We start from the raw sequence: 18,913 nt of genomic DNA, 5'->3' as shown, positions 1-18,913 counted from the left end.
TGTTTCTGAATTCTATCCTCATCTTCGACAACAGTGCAAATCTTTGTTTGATTGTCTTAAAGATAATCCTCCATCATGGTCTCCGATGCATACTTCAATTGTCAAACAGATAAAAAATCATGTCAAGACTGTGCCTTGCCTTGCCTTGGCATCCCAACTCCCAACTCATTCAAAATAGTTGAAACCGATGCATCTGACATTGGTTATGGAGGTATCCTCAAATAGAAAACTTCTTCCGAAGCTCCTGAACAAATTGTTCGTTTCCATTCAAGAATTTGGAATTCTGCTCAACATAATTATAGTACTATTAAGAAAGAGATATTATCTATAGTATTATGCATTAGCAAATTTCAAGATGATTTATTAAACCAAAAATTTTTAGTTCGTGTTGACTGCAAATCTGCAAAACATGTTTTACAAAAAGACGTTCAAAACATTGGATCAAAACAGATTTTTGCACGCTGGCAAGCCATATTAAGTATTTTTGATTTTGAAATTAAATACATTAAAGACAGCCAGAATTGCATCCCTGATTTTCTAACCAGAGAATTTTTGCAGGGGAATAATGGGTACTAACCAAAGAAGGCTCCCAGCCACTCTAACCCCAGCACCAGTAAAACAGGAATATATTCCCGATTCCTCATCGGCCTTAGCCATCACAAATAGATTCACTCCTTTAGGATCAACCATAGGAAATATCCGACCAAATTACCAAACATCATTAACTACCCAATATGATCCATATTCTTCACTACAAACCCCATCTCCTTCAAGACCAAAAACAGCTAGCTTTGCTAAAACATCATCCTTTCTCAAAAATCCAAACTCAGAAAGGCTTTTTAGCATCCCACATCATATTGATAAAAACCAATCACCATAACGCATTGCAAAAATTCTTCTTCCCCCAAATTATCATTATCTCCCAACTGAATCTTTCAAAAGCCTTAAATATTACCAGTTCATTCTCTCTGAGACAGAAAGCATTGCTATCAAACCCATTTTTAGCACCACTCATGACAACAAAATATTATACCATTTCCTTTATATTGGAAAATTCCTTTCGGAACAAGAATGGGGAATTTCCCTCTACCAAACCAAACCCCTTCATACCCAACATGTTCTCATCCCAAACAATCATTATAGCTATTATGATTATATCCAAGTATGGACTAATATTTTTCTTCACCAAACGGCTGATTTCAGTAATTCATGGTTCATAACTTTTGAAAAAAGTTTCAAGTTAAAATTTCCATCATGGTTTCCAGAATGGTGGGCTTCTCATGGGTCAAATGTCAACCTCATTCCAGATGACCTTCGTCAACCCCTCATCACTGGCTTCCAGAACAAATTTGATCGTAGCCGCTTTGACAGAAGGGTTTCCTTCTTTTCATTATTCATGGCCAAATACAAAATCCCGTGGATCTTGAAATGGAATTTTGAAGCAGACTGTGGCGGTATTTACAGGACCCGATGGGTAAAATGGTGGGACAAATTCAACCATAAAAAAATCATAGATTTAGTAAAATCAGAATTTCCCCTGATACCAACCCCGCCAATCTCCACACCTTCAACACAGGCTTTGCCAGAAAACCAGCAATTTCCTGAACTACAAAAAACTCAGGAACAAGTTCAGTCACTATCAGACATTAGTCCTTCATCCTCTCTCAAAGGAAAATCTAAGTCTTCCAAATCCTCCAGTTCAAAGAAAAAAAAGAAATCCTCAAAATCTTCCCAACTCCTTAACTTGGCCCAACAGTTGATGACATAAGCAGCAATGCTCCACAAAAGAGAAGACTCAAATTCAGACTCATCGGACGCTTCGTCCCAGCATCCGGTCAAATGGTCGGACTATCCAGATGCCCAAGATCCATATGACATTTGAAATTCAAAAGTTGTAATAATTTCCCATGTGATCATATCCTGAAAAGCATCATCAGCAGTAGCAGTCATCATTTCAGATTCCTGACAGATTACTGTTTATCAACAGTAAAAAGCAGACAAGTTACTATTCATCCAGCTTTTCTGAAGACAAAATGTGAATCTATAGTAAATCTTCATCATTTGCCAACCTTTAACAGCTTTCAGCACATGTAAGCAGGATTCCCGCCTCAATTCTCTCAGCATCAATCATTCCTCTCAGCAGGATAAAAGGGGAGCTCATTCTCAGCAGACGGGGACTTTAGTCGAAAAGAAAAATCTTCTGCGTATTCGAAAGAATAGAAGAAAACACTCAGAAAATATTCAAACACTTATAAGTTGTATTACTAAGGATGCCTGCGAGCACCATGTTGTTTATGTTCTTCATCTGCCATTAGGCAAAAACAGTTTGTAAACTGCAGTAAGTTTTAATAAAAACTTAATTTCATAAATTACTTGCATCATTAATTTTAATTCATCATTTTCATGGATATATCAAATACATTCAATTTAATTGTATGCATTTATGTTATTATCTGTCATCCATGGATATTCCGTTTCAACCAACCTCATTTCTTTACCATTCAATATATTGAATTGTTAGGTTCTTTATACATCTTCTATTTCCGCAGTCTTAATTCTATGAACGGTTTTACCGCCTAATCTATCTCTGATAATAATTTAATTTGGTATATGTTCCCCCCATTTGGTGTGTATATATATATAACCAAGGCCATAAAAAAAACAAAATCAAATCTTGGCCTATTGGAGTATTTTGTCCAACTTGGAATAATGTTGTCAGCCATGCATATTTCTATCTCATTTTATTCTTTTCTGACTCCCAGCTTCACCAAATATCTCTGCTAAACTCACCGAATAACATCCTTATTTATTTGATGCTTTTTAAGTCAAAAAACTTGAAGAAATTCTGGGAAAACCAAAACAAGTGTCTCCATTGAGGTTGGGGGCCGAGAGAAACCACTCTTGGTAGCTTGGCTTGTCATCAATCAAAGTCAGCAACGCAGAAATCATGGCGGCACACATTACATAAACACTTTTTCATGTAAGCATATATATTTACTGCAGGCCGAATGAGCTTATGGTAACTGGTGCTGAACACCAGCTCATGCTTACTTAGCTTGGCAAACAGTTGGCTACACACACACACACACACACACACACACACACACACATATACATACTTGCCCACGAAGCTGCAAGCATGCATTGAATGGTTCAACATGATATATTTTTCGGCCGAGACTCCAATTTGCATGCCATGATACAACTTTTGCTTTGATGACGAAATGTAACACCTTATGCTGGAACAGTTCATGCCATGATTAATTTCTGCATGATATATCTTTTGGCTAAAATTCCAATTCAGTGGGACTTCATTCTGTTGTAAACGTTGCCTCGCTAAATTATACTATGGTCGAGCTCAACCAACAACCCTCGAACATTGAGATCAAGTCCTTGATATCTATTGAACTGTGGTGACTTCCTTTTGAACCAAACTGAAGTTACCAGTCTGAACTAAAAATGTTGAAAATTCCACTAAAATCAATGCAACTTGAACCAAAGCCACGCAATAAAATCCTTTGAATAGCAACCCTCACCGATTGGCCAAGATTAGGCACGTATGGCTTACCACAAATGGGTGGCCTATCACCTGATTATCTTATGATTATCTTATGCTTTTTCTTTTCTTCCTCTGACCAATAATCTTGTCTGACTAATAATTGGGCAAACCAAATACCTGCGGATATTAACCACCAAATGCCCATCCCACAGGGTGAATAGGCTAGGCCATGCGGAGACCTACTACAACACGGGTGGCCTTTCTTGTTGCACGCAGCATATCAGTAAATAATCTCTCTCGGCGAGACTAAAAAAACTTAACCACCGATTATACCATATGCTGCCCCTTTATTTTCTTACGTATCGGCCTGAAAGGCCGAATGGTTAAGAAAATAATATTATTCCCTTTTCTTTTTAGACAAAAATAAAAGTGACCGAACTATAATCAGGAGGAGGCCAACGATACTTTATTCCAAGCCGAGATCTTTTTACATCAAAATTCTCAATTTGATTTTGCTCTAGGCAAAATAAAAAATCATCTCCAAATACTTTTGACTTGGCGAAATATTTTTCGTTATCAGCCGCCGAATGTGTTGGACAAGTATTAAACCCCCCAGGCATAATTACTTTGTTAATTTTGTCTTTTAACTCAAATAACGTGGCCAAACGGGATTTCTCCATATCGGCTTTATCACTAATAATCATATCAATTGGCGTAACTTTAGCGTCTAAGACCATGTCTCGACCATATTCGCCATTGGAGAATTCTGATGAATCATTTTCTAAGTAGATTTTTGGCTCAGAGACTTGAACTTTTTCTTCTAGGCCTACCACACTTTCAATCTCAATTGAAAAAAAAGGTGTCCTAGGTTCTTCTTCGGCCATCTCGACAATTTTCTGAGGCCGAAGCGAAAAATTGCCCCCCGATCTTTTGATCTAACCATTCTTCAAATGGAATTGATTTGAACCCAAGACAAAAATGCGTTTTCTTATCAAGCCATTCATAAAATTGAGCTCTATCTTCATTTGACCATTGATCTTGTAAGCTGTGATGAACCTTCACCTTTATCATTTGAGAGAAAGATTTTTGCCTTTCTTCGTGTGCTTCAAGGATCCGGTCAAGGAGTTTTTGTTGCTTCTCAACATTTTCCTTTAATAGGCACCAAATCTCACCCTGATTGAGATCTTGATATATCATGTGAACTTTGTAGTTTTAGCACTAGGTCCTACTGGGTGTGCCAAAATGTTGACCCTAAAAACTACCAAGCCTACGTGGCACGGAGACCGAGTAATTAATAAGCTAACTAAGTCATTCGGTTGTGTGCAGGGCGTGCCAACTCGTCGGCCGAGGAGTAAAATGTGTTGATGTTGCGTTGGGTGCTCTGCTGACCTCTTGATCTTGCGACTACGGCTGAAGAAGGAACACGTCTCGGCCTTCGGGTTCTAGAGCCTAAAGACAAGGCTGCTAGTTCTGGGAAGTTCAATATCAAATTCGGCTTTCAATGTGCCGAATGTAGTAACTTGTAACACCTCACTTCGCCAAGAAGGCTAATGAGATGACCTTTGCTAATAAGGATTCGAAAATCCTTCTCGATCGAGACTTGGATAGATAACCAGTCGGCCTCGACGCAATGGTGTTTATCCAAACTGAAGGTGCTCCGCGGTCGGCTGATTTTACAGCAACAATACTGTTTATCCAAACTGAAGATGTTCGATGTTGCCCTTCACAGTGCTGTTTATCCAAACTGAAAAGCTGTCGGCGGGAAAAAGAAAATAAAAATCTCAAGGTTGTTAAGAGGTTTCGCGTAAAGCGAGAGTTTGCGCAGGGCAGTTTTTATGTTGAATTGGAAGGGCTTGAATGTTGCCTGCGACTCTGTATTTATAACAGCCATATATTTTGCTTGGCACGGCTTGATAATGTAGAAACCGACTGAAACTCAAACTCGTAGAATGACTGATCCACAGCATAGGTGCTAAAGCCTATCTTCAAATGGCTGACTTTTCAAAGATAATAAAAGCCCATCCTGACTTATCCCATCATGACAAAAAGCCTAGCCTACCAAGGGTTTCTTATCTTATCACAATTCCATCACCCATCCATGCATCCTGATCCCCATTTAATGAATTTCAAATTCATTTTAAATTCATTTCTGGCTACTTGTCAATCTGTCACCACCACCTCACGCCAAACATCCCAAATTAATTTGAACTGTACCGCTTGTTTAGGGATATAATCTGCATCCCGTTTAAGAATACGCCAAGATAATTCATATTAAAAGATAATTATTATGATAAAAATCATATTATTATCCCTCAACAATAACAAAATTATTTTCAACAATCTTGATTGCACGGATCGATGATGTAAATTTGGGTCCAAACACACATCACGAATATAATGGTTTCTCTAATCAAAGTCACAGAACCTAGCCATGCTTTGTTTACGGTATATGGATTGGGTCCATGTCAGTTTTTGTCGAATGAAACTGATAGACTAGTGCTACTTTGACATTGTCTGCCACTAATTATTCATTCGTCATAATGTAGGTATGACATAGTCAATATTTGGTAAACTAACACCATGATAATAAAATAAAATAAATATTTGTGCTCTACCAGAAATATAACAATTACAACATGTGAATGTGACGATCGCGTCAAAAAATTACTCGACAAGCACAACACATGCATGCAACTTAAATAAACATTCAAAGTTGATTGTTTATTTTTTTCAGTTTACAAAGTCTAATGTCTTCCAAAGTTCCAACGGTACGTTCACCAATAAACAAAGCTATACCGTATATGACTAACAAACCACACAGAACCTTACCAATAACCTGAAATCGCTAGTTGCCGGCTTTAATTAATTTAATCAGACACAAAGCTGCTGTAAGCCTGACATCCTATATTTATTTGAAACTGTAATTGCCATTTTTTTTAGCAAGGGAATGATCACATGCTTGCTATAGAGCAGGCAAGTTATCTCTGCTGCGACACTTATCTCTGATCAACTGATGAGGCTTGAAGCCACGACGGGGCTTCTCACCACATGTTCACCTTCACTCTCCACCCAACTCAGAGAACCAAAAACCACCGCCTCTTTCATTACTCTTGGACCTTTTATACTCAGCACAAAGCTCAGCTTCTGACCCACTTCCGTGAACTCCGACTTCTCCGGAACCACTCCAACCACAAATCCTTTCAACGGTGCCACGCTGGCAACGTAGGTCGATGGCCCCTTTCCTAGGTTGGTCACTGTCCTCCGGAATTCATGAGTCGTTTGTACGTCCGAGTGCCTCTTGTTTGAGTTGAAGAATGCAATGAAAGAAGGGTAGTTAAGATCTAAGGAAGGAGTTGAACAGTCGTTCGAGGCATATTTAGTGATGGTTTGGATTTGCTTATTGGTGTAGTTGAGTGCACAAAGAAGGTTAACGTAATCTTCAATTTTCGCATCGTAAATGAGCCCGGGGTCTAGGGCTTTGTTAGGGTTGACATGCCCAGCTCCGATGGCTAGAGGACTAGCTGACTGGTAAGCGTCACCGATGTCTTTTATGGGGCTACCCGTGTTATCCAATATGTCTGATGTCGTCATCATGGCAGATCTAATAGCAGCAGGGCTCCATTCTGGGTTTGCACCTTTCAGAAGCGCCGCTATTCCAGCTACATGGGGGCAAGACATGGATGTCCCTGACAACAGATTAAAATTACTAAACAAGTCTTTCTTGCCTACCATGGCCGCGAAGATATTTTGAGGCCATGCAGCCAAGACTAACGACCCTGGAGCCAGAATGTCTGGCTTCAAGGTCCGGGGGAAGCTAAAGGAAGGCCCTCTAGACGAGTAGCTGGTAACACTTGGTGCTGGTTTGGCCCCAAGAAGTGTCTTTTGAAACTCCAAGCTTGCTTTTGGCCGTGAGTTGCTGTTGATGTAATCTTTGATCACTTCACCTTCCTTTGGACTCAGAAAGACTGCGGGAAAAATGCTTTGGATGAATAACTCCAAATCTGTGTTGCTGGTAATGAAGATGCCTCCGGCAACATTTGTGCTGCTGACATTATAAACTTGATAGTACAACGTATCATTTCTGTCCTGGCACACGACGATCTTCTTCCCCAACTGCTTCAATGTTTTTGTGTTGTTACACGCATCAAAGAAAACAACTGGAAATTGGGTTGAAGATGAATTTCCGGGATAGAGCGTGGACCCCGTGACGGAGTTTCCATTTCCATGATGCGCAGTTCCTTTGAATTCCCGATCAATTGTCCCTGCTGCAACCGTGAGAACCCAAGGGATACCATTGTGCAAGGTACCAAATAAAGGACCCTCATTTCCTGCCGATGTGGACACAAAAACACCTCTCTCCAAGGCAGAAAATGTTGCTATGGCAACAGGATCCTCATACAAATGAACACCATCAAACCCAAATGATAAGGACAAAACATCCACACCGTCTATAATTGCTTGCTCAATGGCAGCAATTATATCGGAAGACAATGCTCCCTCATCCCAAAAAGCCTTGTACATGGCCACATGCGCTCTAGGAGCCATGCCACTGGCAGTTCCTGGGGCGTAACCAAAAAATGATGCCCCGGCCACGTAATTTCCTGCGGCCGTAGACGAGGTGTGGGTCCCATGCCCGTCAGTGTCCCTCGTTGAATTCACCTCAATGGTCAAATTGGGATTCTGGGCAACGAGCCCTTTGTTAAAGAACTTTGCCCCAATAAGCTTTTTGTTGCACAATGAGGAGTGGAATTGGGTGCCACTTTCACATTCTCCTTTCCATCTTGGTGGGATTTTTGACATTCCATCTTCGTTAAAGCTTTCACTTTCTGGCCAAACGCCCGTGTCCACCAACCCGATGATCACGTCTTTGCCGTAATTCGCAACTGGCCACGCTCCGGATTTGGAGTTGAGGCCAAGAAACTGGGAGGTGTGAGTTGTGTCTTTTTTTACTGGCAAGTCTTTCACTGAAGAAATGTAGCCTGGAGAGCTTTTTAAGGCCTCAAGCTCGGAAGCAGTGAGACTTGCACTGAAACCATTCATGGCATGAGTATAACTATAAATGAGTTTGGAAGAGAGGGCGGAGGAGAAGGAGGTCGCAGTGGTGCTAGGGGTAAACTTGCCTAATGCGGAGTCTAACGTTGCCAAGTACCATGAATGGTGATCAGAAAAGGCTTTAGGCATCACTGATGAATCCATGTGGATGATATAGTTTTGGGATTGAGCAAAGGTTGAGACAATTGCGAGGTGTGAGATGGTGGCAATGGAAAGCCAAAAATACAAGGAAACATGATAGTAACTAGTCATGGATGTTGAGCACAAGGGACGATATGAAAAATTTAGAATACAAATGAATTCGTAAAGTTTGTAAACTTATAAGGCCATTTAGGAGTTTTAGGAACCAATCCCAACAAAAAAGTCCTCATCACCATCTGATTATCTCAACTGGGAGTATATTATGGATGATATATTATCAAATAATATTAGAGAGATTAAATTTGTAGACTAAATTTTGTAAACTAAATCACATAGAAGTTGATGAGTGGATTATTACTTAAACATTGATAAACGTGCCAATTTTCTAATGGTGACACATCATTTAGTTCACAAATTTAGTCTCCATATCATTACTCATATATTATTGGTGTCCAATTGCCATGCATGTTATGGATAATATATTTACGTAGATGAAGACCGTTCATTTGGAGAAATTTTTCAGTGAGACCAGAATACAAAGTGGTCCAAGGAGACCATCTTGTCATTGTATGGACCGCCACAAAACAAGGGCATATGGGGAAATTGGGGTACACAAAGCATGCAAAATGCAAGTGGAAGGAAGTAAATATCAGTATCATTAACAAAATATAGTGAAGAGAAATTGTTTTAGAACCTAAATAATCTCTTTCTGTACTCAATTTTAAAAGTGTTCTTTGAATTTTCTATTTCAACCTGAAATAAAATAAAATAAAAATCTCTTTCCACACCACGAGTTTGAGGATTTATTCAAGCACGGGTTTTGATGCTTCTCTTCCATGGCTGCCCAATTGTAGAAATAAAATCTCAAAACTCCAAAATCCATCGGAACTTCAAATTAAACTCAAAAGCATGAAGACCCCTTTCATGGCTGCCCTATTCGAATATCGCCTGCAGGCATAAAAGAAGAGGGAGTAAGAGATAACAGAGTACGGGGAGGGAGAGAATATAAGACGATAAAGAGGAGAGGAGACGCCGAAAAGTGGTGGAAGTTGAGGTGGTGAGGTTGATAACTTTCGTGGTCGGCATCAGTAAAGGTCCCAGAAAGTGGTGAACTTTCACCCTAGAATTCATTGTGGTGGGGCTGATAATTGTTAAATGGAGATCTAGAGGGGAAAAAGTAAGGTGTGAAAAAAAGTTTATTGGCTCCAAATAAAATTTTCTAGGTTGTTCTACAAAACCAACAAGCTATAAAGAGACTTGGACAAACCGACTACTTATGTACAATCATTTTCACTAGTTATATTGTGGCGGTTCAGATTTGGCACATATTATTGCACCAATTATGTTGTTCCAAGGTTAAGCTTAAACTTTATTAGTTTGCTATTTTACCATGTTCAAATACAATAAACCACATGCAATCATGCATCAAATTCTTATAAGTGATCACTTATCTGATAAATAAAAAGTATGTTGACTTCTAAATTTTGGGATCACTTGATTTTTCAATTCCTTTCATCCCTCCATGGTGAGGGTGACCTAAGATGCTCAAGTTTTCACTGAGACCTAATCAGAGAAGAGACTATATCTAGGGAATATGGTTGCTTAATGGACCACTGTAGCATCTTCCCTTTCTACGGGGCAAAAACGCAACCAATCGACCATGGAGATTGTATAAAAAGCAATTTTTATGAACGGGCGATGCATTTTGATGATGCCCTTGCCCATTGTAGCATAAAGGTTGCTTTTACTAGAAACAGAATTCGTAAGTAAGCAGTAGACATCTTAGTGTGTTGAGAATAACTTATCCACGCACTTGATTCGTCAGAGTAACATCGTAAATGAGTGATGCAATATGATGCAGTTTAACTTTCTCACATCGTACTACATGACGAATTGTAAGTAAGTCTCCCTCAATGTCTCATGGTGGTAGTACTCCAATCAAATTTCTTTTATTTTTTTCATTACTGAAAATCGAGAGAACGTCAATTCGTAGTGTGCAGTCTTCAATCCTTCTCCCAAATAAAGGGTTATAAAGGAAGGTGATTTTTACACCTCTTAATTTTTAGTTCAAACTAGAACTGTGACAATAAAATTGCTAGGGTAAGAAAATAAAAACTCGAGGGATAGTATGTACAAAATTAATCTACATCATGAGTACGTCCACTTTTAAGTAGTTTTGACAGAAAGAGCTTCTATACCACGCGTTTATCTCTCTCATATATAGGCGAGATGAGACAAACGGGCATTTTACTACACAACTATGTAATAGCTAAGTTTCTGTTAGCTTTGACATTAAGGCATGCATATTGGTTTTAATTGACATAGATTAAAACTCCTAAGATTAAAAACAAAAGAATATAACAAAAAACAACAAAAACAACAAAAAACAACAAAAAGAAAATTAAAAAGAAAGAAGAAAAATGCAGGTATCAACTCAAACAATGAGGCCTGTCCAATATCTCTTAAGTAGCATCGACATAAACCATTAAACCAAGTAACTCTTTTGTTTTCTCTATTTAAGCCTTCCGTTTTGACATAGACAATACCGACCAGAAGTTTTATTATAAACTCGATCGAACCTTGAACATAACGTTTTGCGTTTAAACACAGAAGGTCAACATCATTCACTAATCAACAATGGTTCTTATAAAGCTTGAAAATCGCTCTATTCTTTGCAAATCGATAAGTAGAAAGATGGATTTGTACAACATGTCACACTTCTGTTGTTAATGCTGTTGCAGATCAACGATGCAGTATCGAATGTTGAGGAAATCCAGACATACATCATTCACATGGATCATTCCCACAAACCCGAATCATTCTTAACGCACGAGGCATGGCACAAGTCCACCGTAAAATCATTGTGGTCTTCATATCCTGCAGAAAAAGATGATGACGGTGAAATGTTGCTGCACTCATACAGCAATGCATGGGTTCAGTGCAAGGCTCACTCCTTCTCAGCTGTCTAGATTGGAGAAATCCCCGGCTCATGTTGCCACATATCCCGAGTCTTTTGGCAAGAAGTTCACAACTCACAGCCTTAAGTTTCTTGGACTTAGGCAGAACCTCGGTCTATGGCCTAATGCCTCATTTGGCCAAGATGTGATCATAGGAATTATTGACACAGGAATCCGGCCAGAAAGTGAGAGTTTCAGTGATAAGGGAATGTCAGAGGTACCATTAAGATGGAAAGGCGTGTGTGAGAATGAAACTGCATTTACCCCGTCTCTCTGCAACAAGAAGCTCATTGGTGCTCGATCTTTCAGCAAGGGGCTCAAAGCTGCAGGTATACCGATTTCTGAACGTGACTATGATTCGCCAAGAGACTTCTTTGGCCACGGAACACACACATCATCCACAGCTGCAGGCAACCATGTGCTCGGTGCAAGTCATTTCGGATATGCAAAAGGCACGGCAAGAGGGGTGGCGCCCCGCGTGCATGTTGCCATGTACAAAGTCTTGTGGGTAAGAGATTCAGAAGAGAGTGCAGCTAGTGATGTGCTTGCCGGGATGGATCAGGCGATTTCTGATGGTGTTGATATCATGTCACTATCTCTTGGATTCGACTTCCTTCCTTACTACAACGATATCATTGCCATCGGTTCTCTTTCAGCAGTTGAGAAGGGAATTGTTGTCATATGTGCTGCTGGGAATGATGGTCTTGATGATAACTCGACATACAATGGAGCACCCTGGATCACAACAGTAGGAGCTGTCACACTTGATCGTACTTTCACTGCTACCTTGACTCTAGACAACGGCTTCGCATTTGAAGGGGAATCATACTTCCCCGAAAGCGTTTACAACTAAAGTTAAAACCCTTACCTTTGTGCACACCAATTTGGGGACAAAACCGGCACCGCAAGTAGCGTATTTCTCTTCAAGAGGACCAGACCCCGTCACCCCAAGCATTCTAAAACCCGACATTCTTGCTCCCGGTGTTGATGTTCTTGCTGCAGTTGCACCTAACAAGATGTTGATGGAAGTAAACAACTATAATTTGGCGTCAGACTATCAACTAATTGTTAAAGTCCCACATCAGTGGGTTCAATGAAACCCAATGGATTTAAATAGAATTACCCTACTCTAACTAATATCTAGGTCTTTTGTGGTAAAACCCCACACCTGACGAATTTGGTAGGTGGTTAAGTTGGGGACAATGTCGGTGTTGTTAGAGTGGGGTGGGCCCAACGATCCAAAAATCCAACATGGTACTAGGACATTCAATCAACATAAAAAAAAAAAATCTCTTTGTGAAAAAATATCAAAAAATATCTCTTTGTGAGAAAAGCTCTCTGCCCTCTGTTTCCTCGTTTGCTCTCTGCCCTATGTTTTCCCGTAGCAAGCTACTGCTCATATTTGTCATATGTTGCTTCATCTTTCTAGCCTAATCCGTGTGTTTAGTTTATTGAGATGAAAGATTGTTTGAATATTAACATGGTATCAGAGCCCATGGTTCGGGCCCGTGCAAGCCAATGAGCTTGTGTGCAAGCCAACGAGCTTGTCACTCATAAGGAAACAAGTATGAACTCTTAATATAAAGACAACCGTTGAGTTCCATTGAAAACAAGTGGGTCAAACGTGAGCCGACCTCTGAGTTTCAATTACTGATGTGGATCTCCACGTGTGAACCACTAAATGTTCTATTGAAAACAGGTGGGCCTAACGTGAGCCGACCTCTGAGTTTCAATTACCGATTTGGATCTCTACGTGTGAACCACTAAATGAGATTACATATGAGGGGGAGTGTTAAAGTCCTACATCGGTGGGTTCAATGAAACCCGATGGGTTTAAATAGAATTACCCTACCCTAACTAATACCGAGGTCTTTTGTGGTAAAACCCCACACCTGACGGATTAGGCAGATGGTTAAGTTGAGGACAATATCGGTGTCGTTAGAGTGGGTTGGGCCCGGCGATTTAAAAATCCAACAAGAATGGAAAGATGTTCACCAAAGATATCATGTTAGTTCTTGATTTGAAGCAAAATTTGCTAAGTCTTGGACAACTCATTAAGCATGGCTACTACTTGTATTTTGGAGACAATACTTGCAAGATATATGATGGGAGGAATCGTGAACAACTCTTGGCTAAGATTGAGATGAGGAAGAGTAGAAGTTTTCCTCTTACAATTGAGTATGCAACTCAATCAACACTCAAGATGGAAGTGCAAGAAGATTCAAAGCTATGGCATAAAATTCTTGGCCACTTGAATTTTCAAAGTCTTAAGAAACTACAAGAAAAAGAAAAATGAAGAAATATGTGAAGGTTGTGCACTTGGGAAGCATCATAGAGATTCATTTCCACCTAGTAAAGCTGGGAGAGCAAAAGCTCCATTGGAATTGATTCATACAGATGTTTGCGTACCATGAAGTCCTCTACTCAAGTGGGAAACAAGTATTTCCTAATCTTCGTAGATGATTATTCCAAAATGATTTGGGTATACTTTCTAAGGCAGAAATTAGAAGTGTTCTCAATCTTCAAGAAGTTTCAAGCTATGGTTGAGCGACAATATGGTTATCTAATCAAAGTTCTTAGAAGTGACAGAGGAGGAGAGTACACATCCACATAATTTGATAAGTTTTGTCAAGATATTGGCTTGGAAAGGCAGCTTACTGTCAGTTACACTCCACAACAAACTGGAGTAACTAAGCCAAAAAAATAGAACCTTAGTCAAAATGGCTAAGGCAATGTTGTATGACAAGGGAATGCCTCAATATTTGTGGAGGTGAGGCAATTAATACAGCAATCTACTTAATGAATAGGCATCCGACAGTAGCAGTTGAAGGCATGACACCATTTGAGGCATGGAGTGGAAGAAAGCCTTCCGTGAATCACTTGAGAGTCTGCTTTGCTTATGTTCTGAAAGAACTAAGACAAAAACTTGATGAGTCAAGTGAAAGATGCATTTTTGTAGGCTATGCTTCACACACAAAAGGGTACAGACTCTACAACTTAAAAAGGAAGAAAGTTATGGTTTGTAGAGATGTTCTCTTTAGTGAAAAATCTTCGTGGGATTGGAATCAAGCAACCATCCAAGAAGAATCTACACTAATCAGAATTGAAGAATAAAATTAGCCAAATGATGAGGAAATTGAGGAAGAAATTCCACAATTGTCACCTGAAAATAGTCCTCAAGTTCACTCTCCCACACCTTCGAGTCCAAGTTCAACGCTGGTTCGGCTAATAAGCTTAAATGAAGTCTATGAAAGCTGTAATTTCTGTGTTGTAGAACCGGAAAACTTTGATGATGCAGTGAAAGAAGATACATGGAAGGCTACAATGCAATAGGAGATCAATGTCATTATGAAAAACAAGACATGGGAACTAATGGACATACCTTGTGACAACATCGTCATTGGAGTGAAATGGATTTATAAGACTAAGCTCAATCAAGATGGTTCTATTCAAAGGAACAAAGCTAGATTGGTAGCAAAGGGTTATTCTCAGAAACCCGGGATTGACTTCCAAGAAACCTTTGCACCGGTAGCTAGGCATAAAACAATCAGAGGCCTTATTTCTGTAGCTGCTCAAAAGGGGTGGTTTCTACACCAACTTGACGTCAAGTCGCTTTCCTAAATGGAGTCCTAAAAGAAGAGGTGTTCGTTGATCAATCTCAAGGATTTGTTCTTAGAGGACAAGAGCACAAGGTGTACAAGCTTAAGAAGGCACTTTATGGCCTGAAACAAGCTTCAAGAGCATGCTATGGAGAGATCGACTCATATTTCAATGAAAGGGGATTTCAAAGAAGTGAGAATGAACCTGCCATCTATGTCAAAACCGAAGGTATTTCAGATATCCTTATCGTTTCCTTATATGTTGATGATTTGGTTTATACTGGAAGTAGTGATAAAATGATCTTGAATTTCAAAAATGACATGATGAGGAAATATGAGATGAGTGATCTAGGTATATTGCATTATTTTTTGGGAATTAATATCATTCAATCAAATTATGGTATCTTTATTACTCAAAAGAAATATGCAAAATCACTTCTAGAAAAATTCAAAATGGTTGGTTGCAAGCCTGTTGCAACACCTCTAGTTATGAATGAAAAGTTTCAAAGAGAAGATGGTAGTGGTGATGTTGATGAATCTATGTATAGAAGCCTAGTTGGGAGTTTTTTGTATTTGACAGCGACTAGACCCGATATTATGTATGTTCCAAGCTTGTTGTCCAGATTTATGCACAAGCTTACTCGCATTCACTATGGAGCTGTAAAAAGGATCCTAGGATACATACAAGGTACACTTTACTTTGGTATTATGTATGAAAGGAATGTTGAGCCAAAATTGTATGGGCTCTGTGATAGTGATTTGGGAGGTAGTGTGGATGACTTGAAGAGCACATATGGCTATACTTTTACGCTAAGGACTGGTGTATTCTTTTGGGCGTCTAAAAAGCAGAATTCAGTTGCACTATCAACGGCAGAGGCTGAGTATGTGTCGGCTTCAATTGCAACTTCTCAAGGTGTGGTTGAGAAGAATTATGCAAGATTTTGGTGAGAAACAAGAATCAGCAACTCCTATCCTTTGTGACAACAAGTTAGCTATTGCCATGAGCAAGAATCCTGTCTGTCATGGCAAATCAAAGCATATTGCTCTGAAGCATCAGAGGTGTTGTGGAAGACAAGGAAGTGGATGTTGTTTACTGCAGGATAGAAGATCAAGTTGCTGATATATTCAACAAGGCATTACCAAAGGACGTATTCATCTACCAAAGAGAACTTTTGGGAGTGAAACTGCAAAGCATTAAGAGGGAGTGTTAAAGTTAATCCTTTGCTTTAAAGTTAATCCTTGCATGTAATTTGAAATGTTTGGATCTCTAATCTATTGCCAACATGTATGGCATAGATCTTTTGTAAGAGGGCTGATCATTTGCCTTATCAGTTGTCTCATGTACTGGGAGATTCAATCAATATCAAAAAATATCTCTTTGTGAAAAAATATCTCTGCCCTTTGTTTCCCCGTTTGCTCTCTGATAGCATGTTGGATTTTTAGATTGCTGGGTCTGTCCCACTCTAACTAATACCGAGACCTTTTGTGGTAAAACCCCACATCTGACGGATTAGGCAGGTGGTTAAGTTGGGGACAATACCGGTGTCGTTAGAGTGGGGTGGGCCCGGCGATCCAAAAATCCAACTTTTGTGGTAAAACCCCATACCTGACGGATTGAGCATGTGGTTAAATTGGAAACAGTATTGGTGTCGTTAGAGCGGAATGGGCCCGGCAATCCAAAAATCCAACACTAATGTCAGGGACATCAATGGCAGCATCTCATGTTGCAGGAGTTGTAGGTCTCCTAAAGGCTGTTCACCGTGAATGGAGCCCTGCTGCCATTCGATCAGCGATCATGACCACAGCGTACAACCTCGACAACACTAGAAACACCATAAAAGACCAACAAGACGGTCTTGCTGCCACGCCTTTAGAGTTCGGTGCAGGCCATATCAACCCAAACAGAGCCATGAATCCTGGACTCGTCTATGACATGGATGTGCAGGATTATACCGAGTTTCGATGTGGTCTCGGATACACTACCAAGCAGATGAGCGCTATTATCCGACGAAGTCAATGGAGTTGTTGGCAACAACCTACTGAGTTAAACTACCCTTCTTATAGCCATCTTCAACAGCACAGACAGCTCTCTGAAAGCGAAAAACTTCACTAGGGTTGTGACAAACGTGGGAGATGATGCATCAAGTTACTTTGCATTTTTGGAGGGTTCCTAAAGGAATGAAGATTGCAGTGGAGCCTAGCACTCTAACATTCACGGGAAAGAATCAAGAACAAGGTTTCGTGTTAAGGGTCGAGATCGATAGCAAGAAGGTGACGTATGGCTATCTGAAATGGATTGATTAACATAACCACATAGTATCAAGCCTTGTAGTGGTCGTAAATTATTAGTTTCAGACATCGTGATACCATCTGCATATTAATGTGCAGGATCCAAACATTACAAAATAAAAGGAAATGACAAAATATAATACAGCGAATTACAGCTGTTACATTCAGATTTTCAATAATGATAAAAAAGGCTCGATCTTTTACGTTAAACTCTTCTCTTAGTCCCTAGGAGAAGACAGAATCTCATAAATGTCAGAGGTGACCCTCTTTTGGTAGAGAGGTTTCATGAGCTGTTGTTCTCTTTTAGTAGCTGCAGTTTTCTGGTTTATTCGACATGTCAATAGAGATCACAGATTTTCAGTCCCAAAGTGAAAGAAAACAAAATTCAAAACCACCAACAAATGCTTTTGGTGTGTGGTGTGGGGTGGGACCTAAAAAAAATGAAGCTAAGAACAAAAGGGCCGGAAAGAAAGAAACAGAAAGAAGGTCCCTCTAATAACTTTCATATTAACACCAAAACCAGCAAAGCTGCATAATGTGGGGGGTCCAAAGGTTTCATCATGCCCTTGTGCATACATATGACATCCTTTACACCATCTCCAAAGAAAATATCAAATTATAATAGTCAAATTACAATTGATGGCTGATGTGGCAATTTGAAGCTTTATGTCAAATTTTGTAATTCTCCAACTGAATTGTCAAATGTTATTTTATTATTTAAATGGAGCTTTAAATGATTGTAATTATTAAAAAAATGTTGAAATAAATTTTTATTGGTTGAAATGTTAGTGGAATAAGGGATCCACTATTAAAATGAATTAAAAATAAATTTGACATTGATATCAAATTTGACATCAAATCACTAAGCCTTCAAATCCAATAAGCAAATAACATTTCAATTAGAGAGACTTTTGATGTCAAATATGCACAGTAACATTTCACGTAGGATTTTGACATTTCTTTTGAAAATGCTCTTTGGTATCAAACCTGACAGAATGCAGTAGGGCCCGAATGTTAAACCCTAAACCTAGCACGAAACCCACGAATGAATTTGATTATGCCTCTTTAAGAGAATGTAGCATGGTCATTTTAGTTCCCTTTCAGTCAAAGAATTCAACAATGAGAACTTACAACTTACCTAACAGAGCGGAAAGGTTAAATTGCATCGTATCACACCATTCATTTGCGATGTTAATGTGATGAATCAGGTGCGTGAATAGATTATACTAGAAACATTGAGATGCCTACTTCTTACTAAAGAAATTCCTTTTCTTGTAAAAGTAACCGTTTTTTGTATGTAGTTTTGATCTTCACATTCAAAATGAGCACAGCCACAATGGGCAAGGCCATCGTCAAAACACACCGCCCATTCATAA

General features: G+C 39.4%; 1 protein-coding gene and 2 pseudogenes across 1 annotated transcript; 2 read left to right on the top strand and 1 right to left on the bottom strand.

Moving 5' to 3' along the window:
- Positions 1-6,083: 6,083 nt before the first annotated feature.
- On the bottom strand, positions 6,084-8,987 carry LOC137715936 (subtilisin-like protease SBT3). Its single transcript, XM_068455303.1, has one exon. It carries the CDS (start codon positions 8,801-8,803, stop codon positions 6,506-6,508), a length of 2,298 nt encoding a protein of 765 aa, XP_068311404.1. The 5' UTR covers positions 8,804-8,987; the 3' UTR covers positions 6,084-6,505.
- A 2,125-nt stretch (positions 8,988-11,112) lies between these two features.
- LOC137714808 (subtilisin-like protease SBT3) lies at positions 11,113-12,502 on the top strand (annotated as a pseudogene).
- On the top strand, positions 12,501-17,597 carry LOC137714786 (subtilisin-like protease SBT3; annotated as a pseudogene).
- Positions 17,598-18,913: the final 1,316 nt, after the last annotated feature.

The sequence above is a fragment of the Pyrus communis genome, chromosome 1 (genome assembly GCF_963583255.1).
Source record: "Pyrus communis chromosome 1, drPyrComm1.1, whole genome shotgun sequence".
NCBI lineage: Eukaryota > Viridiplantae > Streptophyta > Magnoliopsida > Rosales > Rosaceae > Pyrus > Pyrus communis.
This window is presented reverse-complemented; position numbering and strand designations above follow the sequence as displayed.